Source organism: Osmia lignaria, chromosome 7 (assembly GCF_051020975.1).
Source record: "Osmia lignaria lignaria isolate PbOS001 chromosome 7, iyOsmLign1, whole genome shotgun sequence".
In the NCBI taxonomy this organism is placed as follows: domain Eukaryota; kingdom Metazoa; phylum Arthropoda; class Insecta; order Hymenoptera; family Megachilidae; genus Osmia; species Osmia lignaria.
The window spans coordinates 4,209,007-4,234,274 of NC_135038.1; the positions used below are offsets into that span (position 1 = coordinate 4,209,007).

Below are 25,268 nucleotides of genomic sequence, written 5' to 3' on the forward strand. Positions count from 1 at the left end.
AATAGTGTCACGGTAGGAGACTCCGGACTCGATTGCACTGGTAGTAAGTTCATTTGAAAAGCTAGCCAACCTATCAATCGATAGATCAGGGAATCGCGAGCGCAACGTGTTTATGCAGAACGTGTACAGGTAGGTACGTGTACCTGTTTCGTGGTTAGTATACCGGCAACTATCAAGGCCAGTCACTCGATTAGCCGCGTTTCTTCAACGCCCGAACGTGAAACCCGTGCATGCTGGACACACGAAGCTTACCAGCCACCTTTCTACACTCTCGACATTAAGTTTACGTCGGCTGTTTTAACGCGACGCGACGCGACACACCTGACACGCTTTATCGACACGCGTCGAAGGAGAAGAAAGAACTGGCGGGATAACGACGCGAAAAAATCCTTTACGCTAGCAAGAAACCTGGTTCCGTATGGTCAACGACCTCTTCTCCGCGTCTGATTTTTAACTATCTCATTGCAGAAGGTTTCAACGAGTATCCAAAGTCAATTAGATGTTTATAGCTGCTTATAGTATATACGATAAATGAATTTATCTAATACCTAGAGGCGCCATCGAGCAATGAAAAAGTTAATCGAATAGCTGGACATATCTCAAAAGATTAATATCGAAGAAATTGAAAAATGTAATCTTGCGTCGTGATCGATGAGCAAAAACTTGGATAATAATGGTTAATTTAATTAAAAGTTGGCTCAACAATCTACTTGAAGTAGCATCGTTTGCTGGCTCATGCGAGAAATATGAATTTATAATAAATAGCTGGTATACGATCGTGATACTTTACTTCACATTTCATGTGGCGCGTTTTCTTATCGCCTTTGAATCTTCTTCAAGTCTCGCAGAAGCTTCTCAGGAACCTTTTTACGATCCGACTTGATGTTCAGATAAACCGTTCTTAAACCATTAGCCAGGCTCGTGTGCCCTCTTCTCGAGATTCTGCTTAACGACATCGTTAAATTTATCGCAATATTTGACTTCATTAAAGCCGGCAAATAAATTATAGTTGTCCTGTTCGTCGATTCCCCCGCGAGAACGCATTCTATTTTTCGAACCGTTCGTTCCCCTCTGCGTGGAATGAAAATTACACGTGGAACGCCAAGTTGACGATCCTGCAAAACCCAGGAACGAGTTCATGGGCGAAAGCAAATAAACCGGAGTAAAGTAGCGACGAGGTCCCTGATGGAGGACACTCTGCATTCGTCAGAAAAAGATCTCACAACCTTCGGGACCATAAATTTCCTCAATTTTATTAGCGGTCAAAGCTGCCCGGCTCGTGTATGGCTTGCAAATATATTTCGTTTCCGTACTGAATAAAAAATAGAAAAATAAAAACTAGAAAGGGTTCGATATCATCGGAGGAAGGGTTAACAATGATGATTATAGTTAATTAACTTTTCGTTTCGCTTGAAAAACTCATCTAGTTTGATTGCCCGAGTGTAATTTAAAGCAGTGATATATACGTACCGGTTCGTATTCTAATTGTTCGCCAGCCAATTAAAGAATAAGACACGGTGCAAACGGGTAATCGGTCCACTTTCTCGCGGTCTAAGAAAACAGTAGTAGCACTCCCCATAACATAATTTCACGGTGTTGCATAGTTGCACAAGCGTCTCCTCTCCTTTTCTAAAGTTCATTCGTTAATCTTTGCTCGCGATCTTACGAAAACTCGCGGTAATTAGCGGCGCGAGTTACACCGTGCTTGGACGTGGTGAATCTCACACATGCGAGTAAGTATAATAGATAGATTTTATAGAAATCATAGACGGGAAAAGGAAAATCATCGCGTGGGTGTTTATGTGGAAGAAATAAAAGAACCCTGTGTCAGAGTGAGGGGATATACGTACATATTCTAGTCTGAGTAAAAACAGAGACGGTATGAGATTGGCCAAGGCCTTTTCGTTGAACTTTCTAACGACAATCACTTTTATGTAACGGCCATTATTCGTCCCTTCTTTTTATTACAACAAACGTAAAATACAAATCTGTCGGACTATGTGTGTATGTGTGTGTGTATGGTTACCGTAGAACACGTATAGATTGTTTTATTACAAGGATCAAAGAGGTTGTTGTTGTTACGTTAACCCTTTACGCGATTCCCATAATCATAATTTATTCCATCCTTTGCAAGCCCTGTAGTATGCATAAACGTGCAAAGATTAGAAGAGAAAGACGGTTCGAAATTTTTCGATATCTTGCAATTGAAGTACTATATATTTTATTGGACGCGTAAGGGGTTAAACACACGATCAAGAGGGATACACGTGTATATTATAATGTTTTCGGATTTCTCCGACCGGGGGACTAGAGGACTCTTTGGCGATCGACCGGTTTTACAGGGTTTCCGCAGAAGAAGAGCAACGTCTTCTTCATCTTCTCCGGCTCGAGTTTTTCCATTTTTTCACCCGCTCGACAGGGCAACCCTCTGCGCTTGGATGACTTCTCACGTTCGCCCGTCCAACCGCTCGGAATCGCTTCATTTTTTACAGACAGGCTTGCTTGTTCATCGACCTGTGCCAGCACCACGTGCTTCTCTTATAGCTTGCACAGAATAGCATTCTATTTATTGGCAAGAGAAAGAATGTATCCTTCCAGGATAAGATATCCGAGTGCAAAGGGGTTGTTCCTCCGTTCACCCTGTAACACGGCCGTCGGCTTGCATCGACGTCTCGATCGAACCTTGCTGCACCCTTACAAATCCTTTCCTTTCAATTCCTCTTTTTCCTTGGATAATTATTCTTTCGGATAGTAAGCAACAGAGATAAAATAATATGAAAACAATTAACTAGTTGAATAGCTAGAAATTCTTCAAGGCTCGATCGATTCGTCGTCAGTTTAGATAATCATTCCTGTTATCGATCATCCTATTAATATTATCCTTTCCATTATACTTTCGTCAGTTTACAATTTTATACACAAAGCACACGGAATCGCAAATCGTACATAGTTTTCAGTGGAATACGCGAGCAACGTTTCTACCCCATCGAGAATATACGAAAATAAGAGGGTGAATCTTTGATTTGCGAAGGCGACTCTTCGTTCTGAATTGATTAATTTACCGTACAACAAAATCTGTCGAATTTACGATCAAGATCCTTATAGAATCAACCTAACACGACTATCGCTAACACGTTTCTATACATATACATATAAATAAATAATCGTTTTGTAGATCGCAAAAAAGATCACTCCGTTATCAGTCATCTTTCCTGCGATCTCGGATAATTGAGACACGAAACACGAAACAACCAAGTATTCATTTTCTTTCTTTCTCGTACGAACAATTTAATCCTAAAACAAATAAGTATTTACAGAAATTTATTCGTTCCTTTCTTTTTTATCTATGGTTTCTCGTCCTGTTCTTCGAGAAAACGTAACATTTTTTTGGCACTTTATTAGTTTCAACTCTAATTCAACGATTCGAAACTATCGATAATCGATAGGTCGCTACCGAACACGCTTTTTCTCGCCGCTTGCAAGCAAAGAAAACAAAATTAAAATTGTTAGTTCTTTGTATCTTCAACCAGTTTCCTTGCAATTAATTTATACGGACAACCAAGTTGCGAGACATGGTGTGTATTTATGGTTGAAGAACCGTTCGCACGACCCAATTGAACCCACCGAGAAAACGAGGAACGAGAGAGCAGGGGAGAAACATGAACGGAAATGATCGTCCCGATTGGAAGCGAACGGAAGTGGACATTAGTTTGCGCGTTCCTCGTATAGACGGATATTCGAAATTATTTACAACTCTCTCGCGATCAATAAAACGCAAACTTTTCTCAGGTACTCGCGAACAGATGAAAACGAACACATTCTCTTTATGTACAAAATTAATAATTATAATTGTTGATCATCCGTGGCTGGAGGATCAATTGTCATTTGATATGCTCTTCGTCCCGCCTAACAAACGAAATAAATAAACAATGAAAAGTAGAAAATTCAGGAATCAAAATGAATTTTTCTTGTAAACGCGTGGTAGTGGCTGTTGGTATCGATAGTCGAACGGAAGTTTAGTCGCGGCGAGAATCGAGCACAGTTCGGATCCTGAAGAGCAAAAAGGCTGCTCCGGGCAGCGACTTTCTCCCGACACGAGTATGACGATTCGTCGCGGTCAACAGAGCGTATTCGAGGCTAAACCGTTGATAAATATTGATCCTGTTTAGCTACTCTTCAAGTGCGAGGTCGAACCGTTTAGAATCTGAAAGAACATGGCGTTCGAATTTCCAAAATTTCACAACACCCTGGTGCATTCCAACCTGATTCCAATATTCTTCGAAAAGACCAGCTTTCGAAAGCTAGCAATTTATCAACAAACACCCTTGAAGAAAGAACAAACCACCAGGGTACGACTGAAGAAAGATATTCTCTAAAGGTTCTAAGCTACTTCAAGTAGTGTTTCTTTCTAGTAGACGACCTAACGCAAGGTGCCTCGTTACCCTTCACATTCGAACTGTCCTTCCACGTATTTCTCGTGGGTGTCACAGGGTCACTGAACCTCGTTTTGCTAAGAGAGATAGACTTTTGAGTAGGATCTTGCTCCACATCGCCCTCGAAGAATCGACACATCTCCCTGACGGGGACGGATCTGGCACCTCGATTCAGATCGTGAAGAGATCTGGCGCGTTGTTTTCCTCTGGGACTCGGTTTCGAGGATGTTCGACCCAGATCTTCGGTGCTTCTGGCCAATCGGCCACCTAGTCTCGACAGAGATTCGAACAACGTCAGCTTCTCTCGAACCGGCACGTAATGATCCACCCTTTGGCATCGTTCTAACAGTCTAGCCACGTCTTCTTCGCAGGGTGGTTCGGTCAGGACCGACAGAGAGGTGGACGACCTGGGTAGAGCAGTGGAATTAAAGTTTTCAGATAGTTTGACAGAGTTCAGACACAGTTGACGAGCCACTGGTATCCTGGAGGACAATTGGGCCAAGCGTTCCTTGCGTTCCTGAAGGGTTTCCACGCTCGTGTTCGTCAACTGTTGTGTCTGCAACAGTTGTCCCTTTTCTCTGACGCTTCTCCTCTCCCTGGCTCTGCTTCTTCTCTCGGTGATATCCTGTCGAAGTATCCCAGGACTTGTGTTACCATGTTTCGGGCTGTTGTTGTTCTTCTCGTCATCTTCGTTCCTCTGATCATCCTCGAATCTCACCGAAGAGGTCTCGTTTGGTTTCACAGGTGGCAGCCTGTCGTTGACGTTCTTCTCGTTCTTCAGTCTAGATGTATCGTAAGCGTTGTTCTCCTTCTTCAGCAACGATAGACAATAATCGTCGTTGTCATTGCCGGCATAAATTCTATTTCTGGATCTACCAGAACCGTAGGTCTTCAAGATATCGTTATTGTTCTCCTCGGCTCTAGCTTTCCGCCTTCTCGCGTCCTCTTCCAGGACTCTTCTGCTTCTCGCCTCGTTTTCTCGTCTTCTCGCTTCCTTGTACCTTTGGATCCTTTGCTCTCTGGTCTCTGGTTCCGGGATGGACACAGCAGAGTCCACCGAGTCGACACTGGAACGACATACACCACCCCAGGGAAGACTATCGTCACTGCCTTCGCTACTTTCGCTGCATCCCCAGGTCCTGGTTATAGGCGGATCCTTCGTTATTATCGTTGGTATACTACGAAAATCACCGAGAAGGTCCTCGTCGCTGGAATTACTACTGGACCATCCTCTCAACTCGCTCCTCGCTCTTCGCCTCGAGTCTTCGAGTATGGTAGCGGTCCTGTGGTCCTTCTCTAACGGTGAATCGCTTGGCCAGCAACGTAATTCGCTTCTAGAACGTCTTCTGGACTCGGTTGGACTATCGGGAAGAGGAACGGGTCCTCTTGGACAAATGGTCAGGATCTCTAGGAAGTTTAAACAGCGCTGCGCTCGAAAAGGCGTTTGTCTGACCAATTCTGCCGCGATTGCCCTCACCCACGACCAGTAGATTGGCTCCGTGTCAGCCTGTTAACAAAAAAATATGTCATCAAATTCTCGGTGAATTACTGGCAATTACGAAGATTTCCAAGGAAAGCGACTGGATGTCCGTTCAATCAAGATGTAACCAGATGACCGCACGGACGTCCTTTGAATGACTAAGCCAACGGAGGCGAAGGAACTCGTTCGCCAGGAAAGGAGGATGGTGGGACTCCTTGACAATGGTGGGTCATGGGAGAACGGCACAGGGATCTCCCACGCGTTCGTTTATCGTCGAGATCGCGACGGCGGATTTTGACCTTGCCTACTGACCTTATTACCATCCTTGCCTCGAACGGATTCGAGTTACGTCATTTCCACGCGTCCTTCGTCTTTTTATCTCTATTCTTATCCATCGACCTTCGTGGAATTTCCATCAGTTTCTTATCAACTGAACATTATCAATGATAATTCCATATCGTTCGTTCTGATTTCTTTTACTCGTTGAAACAAAACCGAACAGAGATTCTGATTAATGCAAGGCTAACAGGAGAAAGTCGTAGGGATCGATATTTTTGGCGGAGTGTAGACCAACCAGATTGTATAACGAGATAGAAATCGAATGTCGACGCAGCTAGACCGTAATTAGAAATTGCATTTGATTGTAAGTAAAACGGGAGCTCTCCGAAGCCGACCGAAGCGAGAAAGTGTTTACGGGCAAGGAAACGGATCGTGCTGCAGATAAAGGCCATTTACATGGAATTACATTGCGTGTTGCAGTGGATTATTCTGTCTCCTCCCTCTCTGTTCAGCTTTTCACCATTTCTTCCTCGTTTTCAGTCGCGATAGCTCGTGTCTTCAACGGCTGTTACTCAACCCCTGCGCCGTTCTGCGCTTATCGCAGCCGGTTGTATAATCGATACGATTCAGTATCCGTCTTAGACGGGAAAAAAAAGCTTTGAATTTACCCAAAATGTTGCGAGGATGCGATTCTGCGAGTTGCTCAACATAAAACCAAGGGCCAGGGCGTGAGGTTGACACAAACTGGGTGCTGCTTGACGTAGGTTCAACGCCCTCAATGGTAGCCTCATTGGAGTACCCTCGACCCAAAGCCAACCCATTCTGATGGAAACGATCCTTCTCTCGCCTAGGTCCTCCACGTACAGCTCGCCTGTAACAGACAGATAAAATTAGGGTTCTAACGAGCATCAATCAGAGCCGGCAGTTCCATTGAATCCGATTATATTGATCAGGAGGTAGGTCGTAATTGCGGATACACGCAATGACCTTTAGCCTAGATCTAATTAAAAGTATAATTTATCCCCTAGTTAGGTATACAGTCGTTCAATCCTGTTCAAGCATCGAGTGACATTTGCTCTTCGTTCGTTTACGTTGCTAGCTATCCTTGTGACGAATTTAATCTCTGTGTGGGCTGCCGTTTTTGTATTTCCTTCAACGATTTTTATCGCTTCAGGTCCCTATTTTTTTTTATAATTATATGTATAATTAACCTTTGGAATGTTCTCTTTAATTAAAACCGAAACTGGATGAATCGTGTAATCCTTGGGTAACTAAAAGATTGACGTCATTCGCGTGGGAGCAAGGGTGGTGGACACCCTGTAGTCTCTTCCTTCATCCTTGTCTCGATCCGTCCGACCGATTACCGTTGAAAATGGTATCTAAACACGCCTACGTGTTCTCAGTGACAAGCATTCACGACTGTTTTAGCCTAAGATAGAAATAGACGTTCGAATCCCTGCCACGCATCGGTGGAATTTTATGGTTCGACAAAGATTATACTGGTCGGAACGAACGAATTAACCGTAGGAAGTGAATTTTTTATGCATCATCATGAAGTCACGGGCAGCTTCGACGACTGTCGCACCACGGAACACCATTATCTCGACTATCACATCGAACAACGGGGCAACGAGGTAGAAACAAGCGTACAAAGTGACTGGAACAAGCCGCTAAGTACCGTCCATTAACTTTCTCCAAGGAATTCGTTATCGAAGGCAAAGGACGTTTGCAGTGGGAACGTGGTATCGGAAGGACGCGATCGACCGGATTCCTTGGATTCCTAGGCCTAATAGCACACGAGGCAAGCAAATTGGCGTACAAGCACTGGTTCGCTCTATTCCAGGTCCTTCACCTGCATTCCTTCCGCGTGTTTGCCCATATTGATACGACCCTGTGGGCCGACTGTTCCACACAAAACGACCTACGACACACGCCCCCACCTCGTTTCCACGGAAACCAGCTGATGGTGTTCGAATACCCTGCGATCCTTTCCATATTCGCATCGATCCAACCGTGCTAAACATAGAATTCGTAACAACGCCTTCAATGGCATCCCTTTTTAAACCTTTCCTCTCTTCGTTACTTTGCTAATTGAAATATTTCAAAATATTCCACTGTCCCGAAAAAAAAAAAAAAATTTATATATTTTCAACTTCTGGCAATTAATTGGTTAAAACATGAACATTCAGATCGTTTTCTGCGATAAGCGAATTGCTTGGAATTACGTAATATTGTTCTCAAAATTACGAAACAGCATATTCCCAGATATTGCATTCGAATATAATGGACATTGTGGCTGACAAAATCGAGTTTGACCCAGAAAATTCTTCAATCTGATTTCCATAGAGATCGAAAAATGGCCAAAAGCGTGCGAGATATCGAAGTAAACTCGCTGTGATCCAAATTCGGGTTGATGTCCTTAACACTTCTGAACGGGTGAGACCAGTTTGCAGCCAGTCGAGAAAGTGCCAATTAAAAATCGCAACATAAATTCTTCGTGGCCGTTCTTCGCGGTTCGACGATCCTTACGGCTGTGGAAATCGGCACGCGACGCTTGCATAAATTACTCGGGCAAAATATGCAGCATGTCGGTGACAAGTCGATCCTGATGTATGTGACAACTTGGTAAAAATTACTTCTCCGAGCGATACGAGTGTTGGTACGAGCATAACCATTTAAAGGGTAGGGTATACCTTTTCCTTTCATTGGGTCACTTCCGTGTTTTCATATGGAACGACAACCGACCGTTTATAATTAGAAAAATAATAGGTTCGCGAGTTGTTGTACTTTTACGATTCGATTGGTTATCGTTGAATTGCGTTATTAAGTAGTTGATTTATGCTTTAATAAGGATTCTTATCGGAACAAGTAATATCGTTATTACGCGTTTTAGCCGCGTAGTTAATTGACTAGCGTTTCTCGAACGAATGCTCTAATCATAGACCGCTGGTTCCGAATCGTTTGGTTCGAAGCATTTTTGCAACGGTGAATCACGCGCGCTATTCTTTTCAGGGTCGCTGGTAGACAATCGCAACGGTAGCCACCTCGTGAGATTTTCCACGAAGGGAATTACGAAACGCGTGAATCATAATTACACCCGCTTGGGACAAGCGCGGAATTGCATTTTTTAGACGCCAGCGGGTTACGTTAATTGCAAACAACGGTTATACACGCGCGTCCAGGTGAAATTGCATTTCTACATTCTGAACCAACAGACTGCATAGCCTGACCCTAAAGGCAAACATCTGTTTGCCCTGTAACTCGTATTTTCTGCTCGACAACGCTCGTTTTTGGAAGCCTACCGACCGAGAAAGTGTACACTCTTATTCGGTGGCACGAAACGTGTTGAAAATTGTAGAATCCTGAAGGAGAGGACACGGTCGCCCTCTTTCTCTCACGGTCCATTACATCCAAGATGTTGTATTATGGACGTTCGTGTGAACGCCTCATAAATAAAACGATCCTCTTTAGACCCGCATCCTGTCGTTCCGAAAGTTTCTCCACGAGAGTGGCCTTATTTCTCTAGGACGAGCGAGCTTCCATTTCAACTAATCAAATTTCAAGCTCTTTCATTACCATTCAACTCGCATTAAATTAAACATTTTCGACAGAACCGAACGAAATTGAATTTCCTTTCATCGAGATGTTCAAACAACGAGCGATCCCTTTATTCGTTTATAAATTTTCATCAGGTAACCGAATGAATATTTATGAAGACATCGGTTCTGCGTGGAAGAAGCTTAACGTCGCGTGTTTCGTATGTCCCTGTGTGGCTGGCCCGCACCGCAATGGCACGTTTCACTCAGGAAACCGTTTACAGTAATGCTTCGAAATAAGCAAGTGGCTCGGGACCGAACAGTTGCTTATTTCGAAGCAGGTACCTATTCGGCTTGACTTTGTTCTTGAAACGGGACGATAGAAAACGCGAGAAACGAGTGAGAGATCCGAGGTAGCGGCAAATCATAAAGTGATCGGTCGAGCAGCGATGTTATTTTTTGGACAAGGATAGAATATAACATGCCCTCTCATTCTCGCACTATGCTTTATTTCGAAGCAAATATACCAGACTGAGAAAGCATTATATATATTCCATCCTTCTTCTACTAACCGATGTCACTGCTCAGTCGAGCGTGAAATTTATTACCCTAAACATCGGCTTCGCGCTTTGATGGACCTCTCACTCGTTTCTCGTACCTCTCACTTTGCAGGCGACTTCAAACAAAGAAGAGGGGATAGCGACTTGCTTATTTCGAAGCAGAGACCACTTGCTTATTTCGAAGCATTACTGTATTTCCTCAGATCCTAGGATAACACACGAGCTGTCACGTATACCGGGTGACTCTTTCGTTCCAGCTAGCTTGAAATCGATACCGTTAACCCGTTTCTTTCGCCAACTGTTCTAATCTTAACCTTGTTTCCACGTCTTTGGAAACCGTACGCGCCTCGTATAAACATTGTCAAAATTCAGTTTTCATATTGAGATACGAATCTGTTAAAAAAACGATCCCACGAGGATCACGGTTGAAAAATGAGAAACGAGGTTGCTTTCGGAAGTACGGAAGGAAAGGTACCTCCCCGCTTTTCCGATGCCCCTCAGTCAACATCGAAAATCCTGTTTAAGAATCCTTCATTTTTCACCTCGTTCCTTCACGCTTCTTTGCCTCCTGTCAGTCCCTGAACGTCATTCCTGGTCAAACAGGGTAACCCACCTTGAGCGTAATGCTTTTTTCCTTTCCTCCGCGGTCGTGTCCTTGCGAACACCATGAATTATTTATTCACCGGGATCATCAACGGGAACACCCTCGATTTTTCACGCAGCCTTACATCCCTACCGTTTTTTTCTTTTTAAATGCATCAACACGGAGCTCTTTAAGAAGCTTCCGCTGGAATGAATTTATCTAGGTTTTGTTTAAAAAAACTTGGGTACCAACGGGTACGCGAGTCTGTAGCGACTATCGTTACACGCGAAAAGCCAGTTACAGTGGTCGGTAGTTCACGAGGAAGGAAATCTCGGAGGTGAAACGCGACGTGAAAGTGACAAACCTGTAATGTTGGGACGGAACGAGCGGTGGACCAGGACGGCCTGTCACGAGACCGGAAGCTCCACGAGGAAGCAGGAAGCGGAGGTGGGAACCGTGTGCATTGACAGTCGTCATGCGAGTCGAGTCTGTCCATGGAAGATAAAATGAGAAACGTTATTGCGTGTTGCTGCCACGACTTTCGGGCATCGACTAAACGCGATCGAAAATTCGTGCGGATCGTTAGTTAACCGAGTTATTTAGAAAATTACCAAGGAAATTTTCAGCAAACGTTGCTTAATCGGTTATTAGTTTGGCTCGTTGCTGCGTCAGGTTTCGTTAAACACTTTCACAACATACTCGTCGTTTACCATCACTGATTCGAAACAGAAATGCATGGGTGATTACAGATTCTGCGTATTGCAACACTCGCTAATGCAAGCGGGATCTTAAATTAATTCGTTATTTAAAATTCATAGCTGTCTCAGGGCTTTGGCGCCGGGTTCTTCAGGACTCGACACACACCTGTGAGTCGCGGTGTGTCTCGTCGGGCGAAACAAACGGTTCGTTAGGAGTAATTACATGGCAAACCCGTTAGAAACGCTTATGAGGGAACGTTTTTGCTCGAGCGTGTTTGCACCGAGCTTCTTGTACGGGAAAACCAAAGCGTTTTGTACCCTTGAACCCTACCTTTAACGAATGTCTCACTTTTTTGACGGAACTATTAACCTTTCTATGTTTTCTCGTACCAATAGCTTGTCTCTCGAGACAAGTTTTCCTTCGATTCCCATTTGTGTCCATAAGCAAATCGATTGAACCGCGTTTACAACGATTTCCGACCACCGAACGGAAAGCAACGGTAAGTTTTGACTTTTCACGATACTGGCACAATAGGTGGCAGAGAGAAAGTCAAAAAGAGAGACTTTATACAAAGGGGAAGACTGCTCGGAGAGAATCCGGTCGGCTGGAAAGATCGTTTCATCTTCCCCACCGTTGAAGGAACTTCCTTTCTCGCAGAGGACTCTCTTATTCCATATTTTTACGATTTTCATGGCTCATTCGGCCTGTGTCCCCTTCGGAGACAAACTGACGATATTGCAACTCGAACGTTGCACGGTTTCGAACCAAAATATGATAATATATTCGACCGGAGGATTCGTTTAAGAATTCATTATTCCTTCGTCTACGAAACTGGCACACTACGTTCATTAATTATTTCAAGACTCGTTTCATCCGATTCTAATCCTCGCTCGCATCACTCTTCTGCTACGAGTTTTTATTTAATCTCGTGATTCGAGGATTAAAATATGCGAGTAAAAGGGCTGGAAAGGAAACTGGCCAAACATCCCCTTCTCGGTTCTGCTCATCAATCTTCTCATGTAAATCATGCGTTCATCTTCGGTGCTAGTCATTTATTATCGTTTCTTTCTTCATCCCCTGTCGACGTGTACCTCACTGGCACAATGACAGAAAATTATTTCTTAAAGCTTTCTACGCGAGACACCTTGTTTTCCACGGAGGAAACGACGCTTTACTTTCTTCATTTTTATTTCCAGTTCGCGTACCGTTTATTCTTTTTCTATCGATCGTTTCGGTTAAGTGTTTTCCATGCGGGAAAATTCTGCCATAAACAACCGAGGATTGTTCGACGAATGACAAAGGCTATTGTTAGAAAAGCTTGACAATGAGGACGAACACAATCGAGAGTGATAATCGACCAAGAAGAAGTTGCAGTAAACCTATCGACCGTGACGGATATTGAAGAAAAGTTCTCGCTGAAACTTACTGCCTCGTTAAAGGCTTCGATGAACTAATTTAAGGTTTCAGACACGGTTATAAAATAATTCGTTAGAATTCTAATGCCGATGCTGACGTTGCTTCCCACAAGTCGTTTGCATCGCTATCTGTAATTCAACGTAACGGAATTATCTCTCTGCCGGAACACCGTCTCGAATTCTCGTCCGCTTCGTTTGATCTTGCGCTTCATATTTTTTCCCGTCGCACTTTGTTCGAGACGGGGCGATTCGTGGGCGTCGAGGAGATAGTAGAAAAAGAAAGAAGAAAAGATGAGACGAGAGCAAGAGTAACGGATACGAGAAGACAGAAGAAGCATTCATGGAACGACACGTGTTTCCTCGTTCGTTTCTCTCCTCCCTCCGACTTAATCCAGTGCAAACGTCTCGAGTAGCGCGAAACTTGCTTAATTGAACGCGAAATTTCCTCGCAAACGAACCGGCAAACGCCGTGGGAAAGTTCACTTTTCCTGAGAACCCCATCTACTTGTTGATACGTCCGTTCGTTTTTTTTATTTCTATTTCTCGCAACAGAAAATTCCATAAACTTATTCTTGAACTTTAATTATCTTTCATTTTGTTTCGCACCTAAATTCTAACAGAGAATTGGATTTAAAACGTGTTTTGCAAGAGCCGAGATAATTGCACTTGGGAAATCAAAGGCAACACTTTCCTCGCCGAGTTGATGCGCGGTTCTACCGCGATTAATTGCCCTTATCTATTTATACCGCGAATTTTTATCGCTGCCAGGAGAAAGGAGGGCCATGAATAGACGATGACTCACGGGTAAACATTCAGTTACCCTCTGTCTCGGGAACGTGTCGGGGATTCAGAAACGTCGGGTTGAAAGTGAAGAAAATGACGTGGCGGGAAGAAAAGAGGCAACGAAAAAAGGTGAACAGAAAGGACATCGATCTGCTACTGCCCTTTGCGTCGAACAGATTTAGTGGAAGGAACAAAAAACTCCTGCAAATCCTTTACAGGATCCGATGACTAGCCACGATGTCGTTATTAGCAAACGTCTAAGTTGAATTCAGAAATTCGTAAGGATACAACGAGGATGAGGAAGTGAAACCGTTACAGGATCGTTTATCTTGACAAGAAATGATCGATGATCAAGGAGGGTTCAGCATCCCTATCGACGGAATGACACACGAAACGGAGGACAATGGTTATGTTTACCTTAGAAATTATCGGGTTCCACGTGGAAGGGTCCCAAAAGTCTGCAGCATTTTCTCTTGCTTCTCTATTCGTTCGCAATTGAGATCAAAGATTTTTAAATTTACAAAATAAAAAATTACAGAGCACAGCTGAACGATGACGCTGGTCTGAAGGGTTAAAACATCCTTTTCACTTGCGAGTACTCTTTGTTTCTGACCAAGAACTTGCTCAAGACTCTCGGAAGTTCGTTATTCGATCGATAATTAAAGAAATACGGTTTTCTCCCTCTTGGAAAAATCGTGAACATGGTTTGTAATTGTTTATGGAACGGTATTCAGCGCGGCGGTTTCCTTCGAAGCTTTGCGGCGAGAAACGGACATCTGTCAAACGTTTCCTACGCTTTTTTCTTTCAGATTCTACTTTCCCGAGTCCTGAACGAGCACCAAAGTACTCTCGAGCTGTTGGCTCGAGTCAAGAGAGGATGGCTTTTCTTTTCCTCTCGATCGATCGTGTGACCCAGCCGATTCGCTTTTTTTTTTTTTTACCTTCCTTCCTCTCGCGCACAATTCGAACGCATTATGCCGACGAAACAATGGCACAAAGGTCCTGCAGGGCTCGTGCGTCGGGCACACAGCATTTCAACGAACAGCTGGCACGATTTTTGCTGGAATTCTTACAGTATCCATTCGTTCAGGAATCGTTGAAACACTTGGGGAAAAAAATGACTCAACCCCCAAAGATTATTAGAATCTATCGATTCTACTTGTAATATTCTTCCAAACATACGAAACTTCTGCAGACTCTGTTTCAGAACTTCTGTTCCCTCTTTCAGTCTTCGAAGCAATAAGATCAGCCTCCGATTAACATCTGTCCAATATTGTCGCCTCAAGTCATTTGTCATTCGGTCAGAACGCATTCAGGCATCGTTCGTTGCGAAACCTTTGTCGAGGCGAAAGAATAAGAACGATTCATTTTTCCAGCGTCGATGAGATTCGTCGATTATATTAAGACGTTCGGTGGGCCCAGCATGGGACACACCATGGGCGAAACTTCGACTATACGGGGGTGTGGAACATGCGGGCACGTAATTCGAAACTTCTCAACGACACCCGTCGATTTTTCCCTTCGAAAGCTTGCCGTTCGTTTCCCTCGTCCCTTCAAACATCCTTCCGTTGTCGAACGATCGATCAAACTTCTGGCGTATATCGTGGTCCCGTGATTAAACCTCGCAAGGTCATTTCCATCCGACTACAGAAACGCAACGTGAAAACGTCCCTCTTGTGCTGAGAAACTGAACTTGTGCGTTGAAACGTGGCGCACGAACCGCTGTCGATTATGCAACGAAACGCAGTTATTCGGCTCTAATTAAGGAAGTAACGAGTTATTGTTCCCGTGGATGAGAACGTTAATGATTATAAAACGAAAAGGTGATGCCTTTGGATCGCTGCTAGCCTGGTATAGCGTTCGATAACCCCCCGAAAATTTACATATTTTAACGACCATAATTGCCAAAAATCTATTCTGTGACCGTTGGTCGTAGCAACCCTTTTATAATAAACAGTTTGACACGATCACTGGTGCCGATAATTTGCTCGGCAAATTACTGGGAAGAAAGCAAAGCGAAAACACCTAAAGCCAATGAAGAAGCCCCTGTTCGTCAAGCCTTTCGACACGGTCATTTTCCGACCGGTAAATTTCCATACAAACAGCGGGTTGCTGGCTGCAACAGCAGCAGCAGCAGCAGCGCACAGCAGGGTTAAAATTAACTGACTTTCGCACTGTGCGGCTCACCATTCTACCTCTTTGCATACGTATTGCCAGTTTAGAAGGCTATTACTAAGATCATTAGAGCAACCGTTGCGAGCAACTAGGCTGTATGGAAATCGATTGGCTTTCAACGACGGATTTCCTTGAATCACGTGGCTCTTATCGCGTTCCCAGTTAAATACCGATCAACAAGTTCGTTAAGTTAACGATATCATGAAATACCAATACTTCTTCTAAATAATTATTATGCGAAGATCGATCGTGAATCGACGAGAAACAATGTAGATGGAAAAGAGGGAAGAATACATCATCAAAGCGTTCCCAAGAGGTTGTCGAGCGTCTCCCTTGAACAAACTTGAACACCGGAGACGGAAGTAACCCGTAGAATCGTTCGTTCCGCACACTGTTCCATGTACCCTCAGGTATCGTACGATTGAACACACACGGAGGGAGTGACGAAAGCGGCGTTAAAGGGGTAGCCACATAGTTGCAGACAATTGATGCCGGCTCTCATAAATCATGGCTGCAGGCTTTGGCGACCGGGTAGCCCGGTCCAAGGGTTACGATTCCAGTCGAATTTCTACGAATCCTACGGGTCAAGCAAACGCTACCCCTCGGGTGTACCGTTACGAAATTACGCCGATAAAGTGGCAAAAATATTGCTGCTCAGGAAGGTTCCTCGTGTACGCGTGATCGACATTAACATGACAATAGGCGTGTTAGTAGAAGGCCATTCTATATTGAGCAGCATCAGGTTGCTTGTGTTATGAATGAGACAAATTTTTCGGAAGTACCAGGACAAAGAGATTGTTAGAGAAATTTGCACTTTCACAAACGTAGAATTGTTTGATCGAAAATCAAATGATTTAAATATTATTTTATATTTTGACAAATCATGGGTCATCCGATTGACGAAATTGCACGTCAAGGGGTGAAATCAAGTTAATTGAAGATGCAGTTAAGAAAATAAATTTCCCGTAAAACGAAGATGCTTAGGAACGGGTCAGCGATCGGGGAACCCCTAAGAGGACCTCATGGGGTCCCCAATGATGAATCCTCCGAAGAGTGTGAGGTGTCGCGTGAGAAAGGGGTGCGAAAACTCGCCTTGTCTACGTGACTGCACGCCATGGTGCCTTTCAAGTCTTTTGTCGATGATTACGATTTTCTGTCGCCCGTCTCCTTCTGCATCCTTACAAGAAGTTCCAAGTGAAACCATGGACCATCTACTTGGAAACCTGATTCGCTTTTCCAACCCTTTTGTTCATCCACCGTTTCATCTCCCTCTTGTTTCTGTTGGTTCGCCTTTTTGCATACGTACAGTAAAACTTTGCGGAGCTGTGCAAACATCGGTGGAAATGGAATCGAAGAAGCCAAGGACGAGTGCGGAAGATTTGTGAAAGAACTTGTACCGCACCATAGTAGAAGAAGACCGGTTCCTCTCATGGCTACCCTACGTTTAGCCAGAGAATTAGTGACCAAAATATCCTCTCTCCTATTGACTCTCCAGCGCGGACAAGAAAAAGTTCGAACGAGGGTAGCTTATCCCTGATTGTTTGCTTTTTTCCCCGGAAGCCAAACCACTGCTTTTTGTGGCGATCCTTTAAGAGTCCGGTCAAAAACGAAAAGTAATTTATTATCCTGTTCTTAGAAACCCCTTTTGCTTCGAGCAAAACACCGTTCAATCGATGAACTTTACTTTTTCCTCGTGTTTGTCTTCCTTTCAACAATAGGTAAACAATTTTTTTTTTTTTTTTCAAATTTTCCATGAATCGTATCAGGAATTTTCCATCTTTTCTATCAAGCCATTAAAAGAAATTAAAAGCGAAAAGAAGCCAGAGAATCGAGTCTCTCCAACTATCGTTCGATCTCGTTATTCGTCGAGGAACCCCAACAACCAGCATCCCCGATGCTGACAACTCAATCCCTGACATGACCCCATAAAAGAAAGTAGATCGAGATAACATTGTCATTGGACTTTTCGTGACGACTATTGTACCGCACATCTGGTCAAAGGGTTGCACCGCCATTACGTCGATTTCATCCCTCAATACTGAAAGGACCAACCCTTCGAGATGGTACTCGCGACTTCGTAACTCTTTCCTTTCAAGATTAATTGTCGCTCGTGTCCAATTGCCGAACGGACAGATTCTCGTTTCACCCATCTATATTTTCCATTTCCCATGTGAGTTAACTCGTGTTAAATTGTGAGATAGTAACTTTGCGTACTACATGTCACACTTGTTAATTTTCTTCGTACAATGCGCTTCGGAGCCTGTCTCGAGATAGAATCTCTTTCAGCGAAGAAATTTGCCATTTTGCTGTTCCTCGGTAGAAAGGAAAATTCAATTATTGTTCGCAGATCGTGTCTACTTCGCACCACCTTTTCTCACCGAGGTCTTTGACGTGGGGTGTAATACGATGCAGGTATTATACCCCCAACTCGAGGACGCCTAATTGACCCCGAAGGGTGCGATGAATCGCGGACCGTTACACCCTGGCGATGAAGAATAAGCCTCTACAAATTAGCTATCCATTTGAGGGAATTCTCGAACGTGACAATTGGATGATGAGATTTTTCAAGTGTAATCCGCTTTGCAATCCGCTTTCATCCGTCACAACTCAGCGTCTTTTCTTAGTTTAAAGTGTAATCGAGCAATTTCTTCGCTCGAGACAAATTTAATTATAGTCTTCTCTTACATACTTCCTCTTTTTCTTCTTATCCTACCATCTGCCATCGCTAAAGTCCATCACAATAATTTTCCTAATCCTTCATCCTACTCTGTCGTTGGCTATCGTCCAAAGTAAGCAGCTTGCAGCTGTCGTAACATTGGGTAACCCAAATATATCTAATATTTTCGGTGGAAATAAAAAAAAAAAGATCTTTCTCCAACGTATCGTGCTGTACACGAAATCCAAACTATACGGTACCCCTATAATAATTGTCACGTGACGAGCCGGTACATCGCCAGCTGTTGCTTCAATTTTTCCCTACCATAGAATCGGCCGTGTCTCGATGATTCGACAGGGTCGTGTCAACCCTTCTCTCTTTCTCTTCTGTTGTAGGGAGACGAAAAAAGCAAATCCATGCACGCCCACGGTGAACCTTTTTATTTTTTCTCCTGGATCGATATGGATATTCCGAAAATATTTATTAATCTTTTAAGATATTTGAATGAAAGTTACTCCCTGCTAAATGAAATATTTTGTTTCATACTTCCATGGGGAGCGACGTTATTTACGAGCTGTCAGTTTCTCAGCTTTTCACGTCGCGTTGCGTCGGAAGTTCCATCCTGCTCTCCGTTTCTTTTCGAAAACCAGAATTACGCGTAGAACTGGTCTCCCTGTTGGCTGTCTCTCGTAGAAAAATCTGTAGCACGGTGTACACGTGTGTGCTCGTGTCATTCGTGTTGCTCTTGCAGACTGCTTGACGTCACGCTACCAGGATGTCTGAAAGAGCTCTGTGAGAATCTTTGACAGATCTCGAGTGCACCACGTTTGCTCCCTCACATTTTTCTTTTTACATTTAAACTTCCTCCTACATTTTTCTCGAATATAAGTTTTCCTTTTCTCCAGTCCCTTTCACTTGGGAATATTAGATTGAAAATTGAATGCTTCATTTCTGAGGTGTCCTGTTTCAACCTTTCATCGGCGCTCCAGTCCATTAATCACGAGCTAAATGCTCGAAATCCTTTAACACGTGTTATCGGTGTCTCATTAGCTTCCGTTGGTGCAACCGCTACTGTTTCCTTTCACAAGCAAAGAATGTGAATCTCGTATTGAAATCTCCCACTGCGAAGGGGTTAAAAGATGGTTGTAACGAGAAGAGGGTGACGGTCGGGAGACGTTGGAAAATATTGAAATTCGAAGCTGGGATAGATTGTTAAAGGAACCATGGTAGCAAAGACATACCACCCGTGGAGCATTGCGACAAAACTAGGGGCGTAACGTGCGAAAGGAAAGCAGCAATGCAATCGTGCAATCACGTCGATCCAACGCGTCCAAGCCAGCAATTACATCGCTATGGCTCCTGTAAAGAGACTTCCCTCGAATCCCTTCGAGCGTGTCCATCTGACTAGAAACTTTAACTTGCCTGATCGCTGTAACCGTTGCGTCCTTTTACCACCTCCTCTATCCTTCCTTTTCTATCGTCGAATGATCAGCGACTCCGCCCGTTCCTTGATCTTATTTCAAGAGATCACTTCAAGTGTACTGGGTGAAGAGGTACGATAATCAACTGCAGTGATTAGCGAAGTTAACATACTCGTAGAGGATAGATAGGATATTTTGTTGCAACTATTACAGCAAAATAACTTTCCAGCCAGAGTCTAGACTGGAAAGCCATGTTTACTAGGTTGACTGTGATAACAAGGCTTTAATAGATAAGAACGTTAACAAGTTAAACAGAGTGCCGTGTACCAAAGAGAGTTTCGAGTAAGTGAACGTTTGGAAAATCGTTGATTCAAACGGGTTGGTTAGTAGGATTTTCTTTGGGAAATCACGAGTCACGTTGCTTATCTATGAACAGTCGAACCAGTTGAAATAGTTTAGAATTTGAAGAAAGAAAAGAAGGCTACGCTCGCGAGCGTGTAACGATGGAATTACAACTTTACTATCTTTCACGGGCCCGCGTAGAGTTGTTCCACTTATCTTTCAACATAGCGGAATGCTTGGCTAGTTAACCCACAAAAAAATTCTAGCGCAGCCTTGCTGAAATAACGAGCACGTGCACGTTGGGGCGTGTGCGAACGAATCGTGAATAGAAAATTGAAGGAAAAGCACTTTGAAATCGTTATCCACTTTGCGAACATCGCTGACAAAAGAATTACCGAAAGCGTATCCTATTTTCCTTCGTATCGTTTAAGTGTTCTTCATTTTTTATTAAATATTAGGTCGCGTATCGAATGACCGATTTCGAAAGCTAGAAATTACCCTTCGATGCATGTTGAAACAATGCTATTACAGCGATAGGAGAGCAACAGATGAAGAAGATAAGGAGATCCATAAGGGACAGTGGGTCACAGCAAACGGTGCAACGCCCTGACCTGTCTCTCTCTCTCTCTCTATCTCTATCTCTATCTCTGTACCCTTCAAAAACATTCGTATTCTTTTATCTAGCGTGCTTTTCTCTTCGTGATCTTTGCTATCCCTTCTCATCGATCATCTCTTTTCATCTCCTTCCAACAACCAGATTTCTTCCTCTCCACGTCTGTGTCGACCATTCGTGTTTTCTCTCCTTTTAAACTCCCAACCGGCCCGGAAGTTCCATCCTTGTTCCTTCCTTGCCAAACGAAACACGCTAGTCAGCTGTTCACCGACTCGTCCTCCGACTAACCACTAATTTTTCTATTGATCCATCCTGTTCACCTCCCGATGGCGCTCCTTTTCGAGGATGATTTCGTTTAAAGAAGTCACGATGGTGTGCCTTCGGAATTTTTCATTAAATTCGTGGTTTCAAAGCGCCTGGAAGTTATTAGTGCTCGTCCATCTATCTCCAGGGCTTCCTTGTTACGAATTTCGTAACCCGTTCCCCTTCTCGAGGCTTTATCAACGCGCGTGCAGTCACAAAGAGGAAAAAAAAAAAAAAAGAAAGAAAGAAGGGAAGGGAGAGGGCCATTTCCTGTCGGCCGCGGCGAGCCGCGAGCATTATTCTCATCAGCTGTTCGAGAGAGGCCAGATTATTCCGTGTCGTGCGTCCTCCTCTCGTTTCGTTTCGTTTAGTTTGCCTCTGTCCGTTTCGTTCCCGTTATCGCGTCTGCTCTATCATTATTGAACCAACGCCCTGCTATGCAAGATGTTTCCCATCTACATAGTTAACCCAATCTTGATGAAGTACAGTCCGCTCCGGCACGGAGTCGGCAATTTCACCAGAATATTACGCCTTCCTCCAGCCATTAACCCTTTCGTTTGGAAACTTTATTCTTACATTTATTTTCGTACCTTTACAGTTAGTTCGCTTCGAAATAATTCTTAGAAAGTTCATCGATTACAAGACCGGTCAAGGGTTTCCTCGCGCAAAGTTTTCAAGCTCGATGAAGCATCGGTCTGTCGGCGAGAAAGTTTCCAACTGCAGTTTCTTTCGAACGAGAGAAGAGAAAGAAATTAATGGACACTAACTGTGCTACTGTACGCAGACTCGATTGAGTACAGTCTACTCGGGAAACTCGGGACTGGAGAAGTAATTTCTCAAACTGCTTGCAGCTTGATTAATCTATTCGATCGGAGTAACGAGCTGAAGTCGTGATACACGACTCGAGCAAATGCTTCTTCTGTACGGTATGAATTTTAATTAATCCTTCGTACTTGAACGAAGACGTTCTTTTAAAATTATAATTTCCCGTATTTTCAATCATTTTTCTCCAGTTTAATCGTCTAATTTTAATAAGAATAGTTTTCTATTGAAACGGTTTGCTTTCTCTTTCCATCGTGGCATCGTCGTTCATCTCGAGCGAGCTTTCTTTTCGCCTGTTCCTCTTCGGTCTCGAGCCTTCTTTCTGCGCGACAGACGGCTAGGGCGTCTAATTACACCCACTTGAGACTGACTCTGCCTTCTCTCGTCGACTGTCGCTAATTAATTTGTGGACGAGCCTCGTAACGAAACACGTGCGCGGGTAAAAAATTCGCCTGGACGTGGAGGAAAGTCGCGAAACCCTTGTCAAATAGCTTGTAGCCTACCGAGTGCTCGCTGTTTTATTGGCAGAAACATCTCCGAGTCATTAACCAATCGAGTATCACCAATGAATAAATAATTAAGAAGTACAGCATTCCGATAGCTTATCGTTAATAACACCAATCAGAAACTACTTAAGTTCACAGCTTTCACTCCCATTACCAAATTAATTTTCAGCGATGTAACGAGTCGATGCTTCTGCCTGATTGCACATTTCCTGATTTCTATTTCTCATTGTCCACTCTCGACTACTTGCTCTTTCTCCGTTTCCTCGTTTCTATTTTTTTTTTATTGTCAACTTGTAATTTTACATACTCTCCCGGTGGTGTCGTGGAATATTTTTACCTCATGCATATCATTTTTAGAAAGTTCCCTGCCGTCCCGTCCGTTTTACCAGACAAAACTGATTGCAGTCAAATATGATATCCGAGCCGGTTCGAATCAGAATCGTAACTGAAGAAATTTCGATAAACTTTAACGAGCTTCGAGTCGCTTCCTCGTTACTTGGAACTTCGAATCGAACAATGGTTAACGAGATTTCAACATTCATTAACGAGAAGGGAAATGAGTTTTAAATTCGTTTACAAATTAATGCTTAATCTAAAGGATTGCTTCATTTTTCGACCGTCTAAAACTCGTTGGTGCAACTCGGTTCAGATACAATCGAACAACTGGATATCAACGCAAGTCTCTGCGATTATGTAACCGAGGAAAAGAGGTAGAGCAAACATTGCACTGTTTTCGTTGGAAGTTTCTTTCTCCATTACGGAGTAACTGTACTCGTTTGTACAGTTTGCTGAATACTGCTATTAATTTCCAGATTGTGGGAAAAGAAACAATCAGGAGAGACACAGGAAGAAGGCTATCTCTCGAACCAGTAGCGATTATGAATTTTCAGATTAAAACTTGGAATTTTCCTAAAATTATATAACCAAAGAAGAGAAACAATGTGAATCGCGGGACAGACATGAATGGTGAAAGTACGTTGTAGTTTGTCGTTTGCTTTTAATGCGAGTTCCACCGAGAAAATATAATTCGATTCGGAAGAGGCTGCTGGAAAGAAGAAGAAGAAGAAGAAGAAGCGGTGAACGCTCGGTCGCGCGATCGTCGTGTCACGATTGTAGATCCTGGATCACGTAGATCCTGGATCGCATAGACATTTTCACAACCGCTTTTCCCTTGCAGGACTGGTTGCGAATCCGGGGAGCCAGAACCCGGTTCTACGCGGTACATGCATCGTAGAAATCCGGCTTAAACGGGTCGACGGAACAGCTCGCCGATACTATCGGAGAAAATGTTTGACCGTCAAAGAAAAAGGGGGAAAAGGAGGAAAAAGGAGAAAGGAGGGGATGTACACTTTGTTTTACTGGCTCGAGGATGCCTGATTTTTCTTTGTATCAACAATGTTTTCAAGTTTCAGAGGTGGCTAGAGAAAAGTCGGTCCAGCAAGGCGTTCGTTGAACGTTGAATAATTCCGGATGCTTTATCATCCGTGATTGTGATAAGGAGCACGAAACGGCGAGATACCGTGTACTTCTGCGTACACGCTCGCCACTTCATTGTGCTACTATTTCTGTTCGAAATCGCGTGTCTTGTTTCTCCTTCTTCTTGTTCGCTTGAACTTTATGCAAAATCTATGTTAGATAACATTCTCGTCGCAAATAATTAATATTCCTTTGACGAACGGAGTCGATGAGTCGACTCATCCGATAAGATTTCCGCGAACCGTTGCCGGTTCACTTAACCTAATTATAGCAATTTACTTCGTTTCTAACTATCTTTTCTTTTCCCTAACAATCTATACCGAAGAATCTACTTGAAAACTTGCCTCCTTTTAATCCTTTTGAAAACTCATCGATTTATCGATTCGAAGCTTATTAATAAACTTTCTAATCTCTTTGAGATATTACTCCTCTAATCCTTTCGAATATACCATCTATGTTAATAAAGCTTTATCGATCGAAAGCTTATTAATAAACGTTCCAACGTCTTAGAGGTTTTACTCTATTTTATCATTGCTTCACGAAGATTCCTTCGATACGAAAAGAAAGAAAAAAAGGTATGGAATTATCTCATGGTGTTCTAAACAATCGCCAGAGCGGTTCAAAATGTTAAATCGTGACCGAGCAAGTTCGATACGATCGCGAGCTCTGGAATTAGAAAGTGAATATTATTAAATCTTCTCTACGGTTAATTATGATATCGATACGGTGAGAGGTCGATAAAAAGAAAAGCGTCGATCGACTTTTCTTCGACAGGATTTCACCAAAGTAACGCACGAAGCCTTGCGTGACATTCGAGGAACGCGGTTCATGATCGATTTCTGATCAAATAGATCACTAATATATTATCTACCAGTTCAACGACACTTTTACCACCGTGAAAGTATAGAAATCGTGATTTCCCGTTTACAAAATGACACACGGAGGTATGAATTAATTGCCGTTGCTTTATCGGCTGATCCTCAATTATCGGAAATATGTACCTTGAACGTATCGTAATGCAGAATGATCGAAGGAGATCAATCGATAACCTTGCCACACCTGCTGTTTTAATTATCCGTCCGTAATTGGAACGGTCATCTCGATCTATCTGATACTTCAAGATCAACGAGAACAGAGTTTCTTGAAAGAGAACCGGCAAGAATTGACCTTAAATGCTGCACGAATT

General features: G+C 43.3%; 2 protein-coding genes across 2 annotated transcripts in view; one reads left to right on the top strand and one right to left on the bottom strand.

The window, feature by feature from the left end:
- LOC117609423 (uncharacterized) overlaps positions 1-25,268 on the top strand; it is a 71,815-nt gene that overhangs the window by 10,482 nt on the left and 36,065 nt on the right. The gene's annotated exons all lie outside the window — the stretch shown is intronic.
- LOC117609415 (uncharacterized) overlaps positions 1,019-25,268 on the bottom strand; it is a 28,376-nt gene continuing 4,126 nt past the window's right edge. Inside the window, exons 2-3 of the mRNA XM_034335708.2 lie at positions 6,861-7,063; positions 1,019-5,940 (exon numbers count right to left, since the gene is read on the bottom strand). Of these exons, the coding sequence (XP_034191599.1) occupies positions 4,387-5,940; positions 6,861-7,063 (1,757 nt within the window). The 3' untranslated portion in view covers positions 1,019-4,386. The remainder of the gene's footprint in view (positions 5,941-6,860; positions 7,064-25,268) is intronic.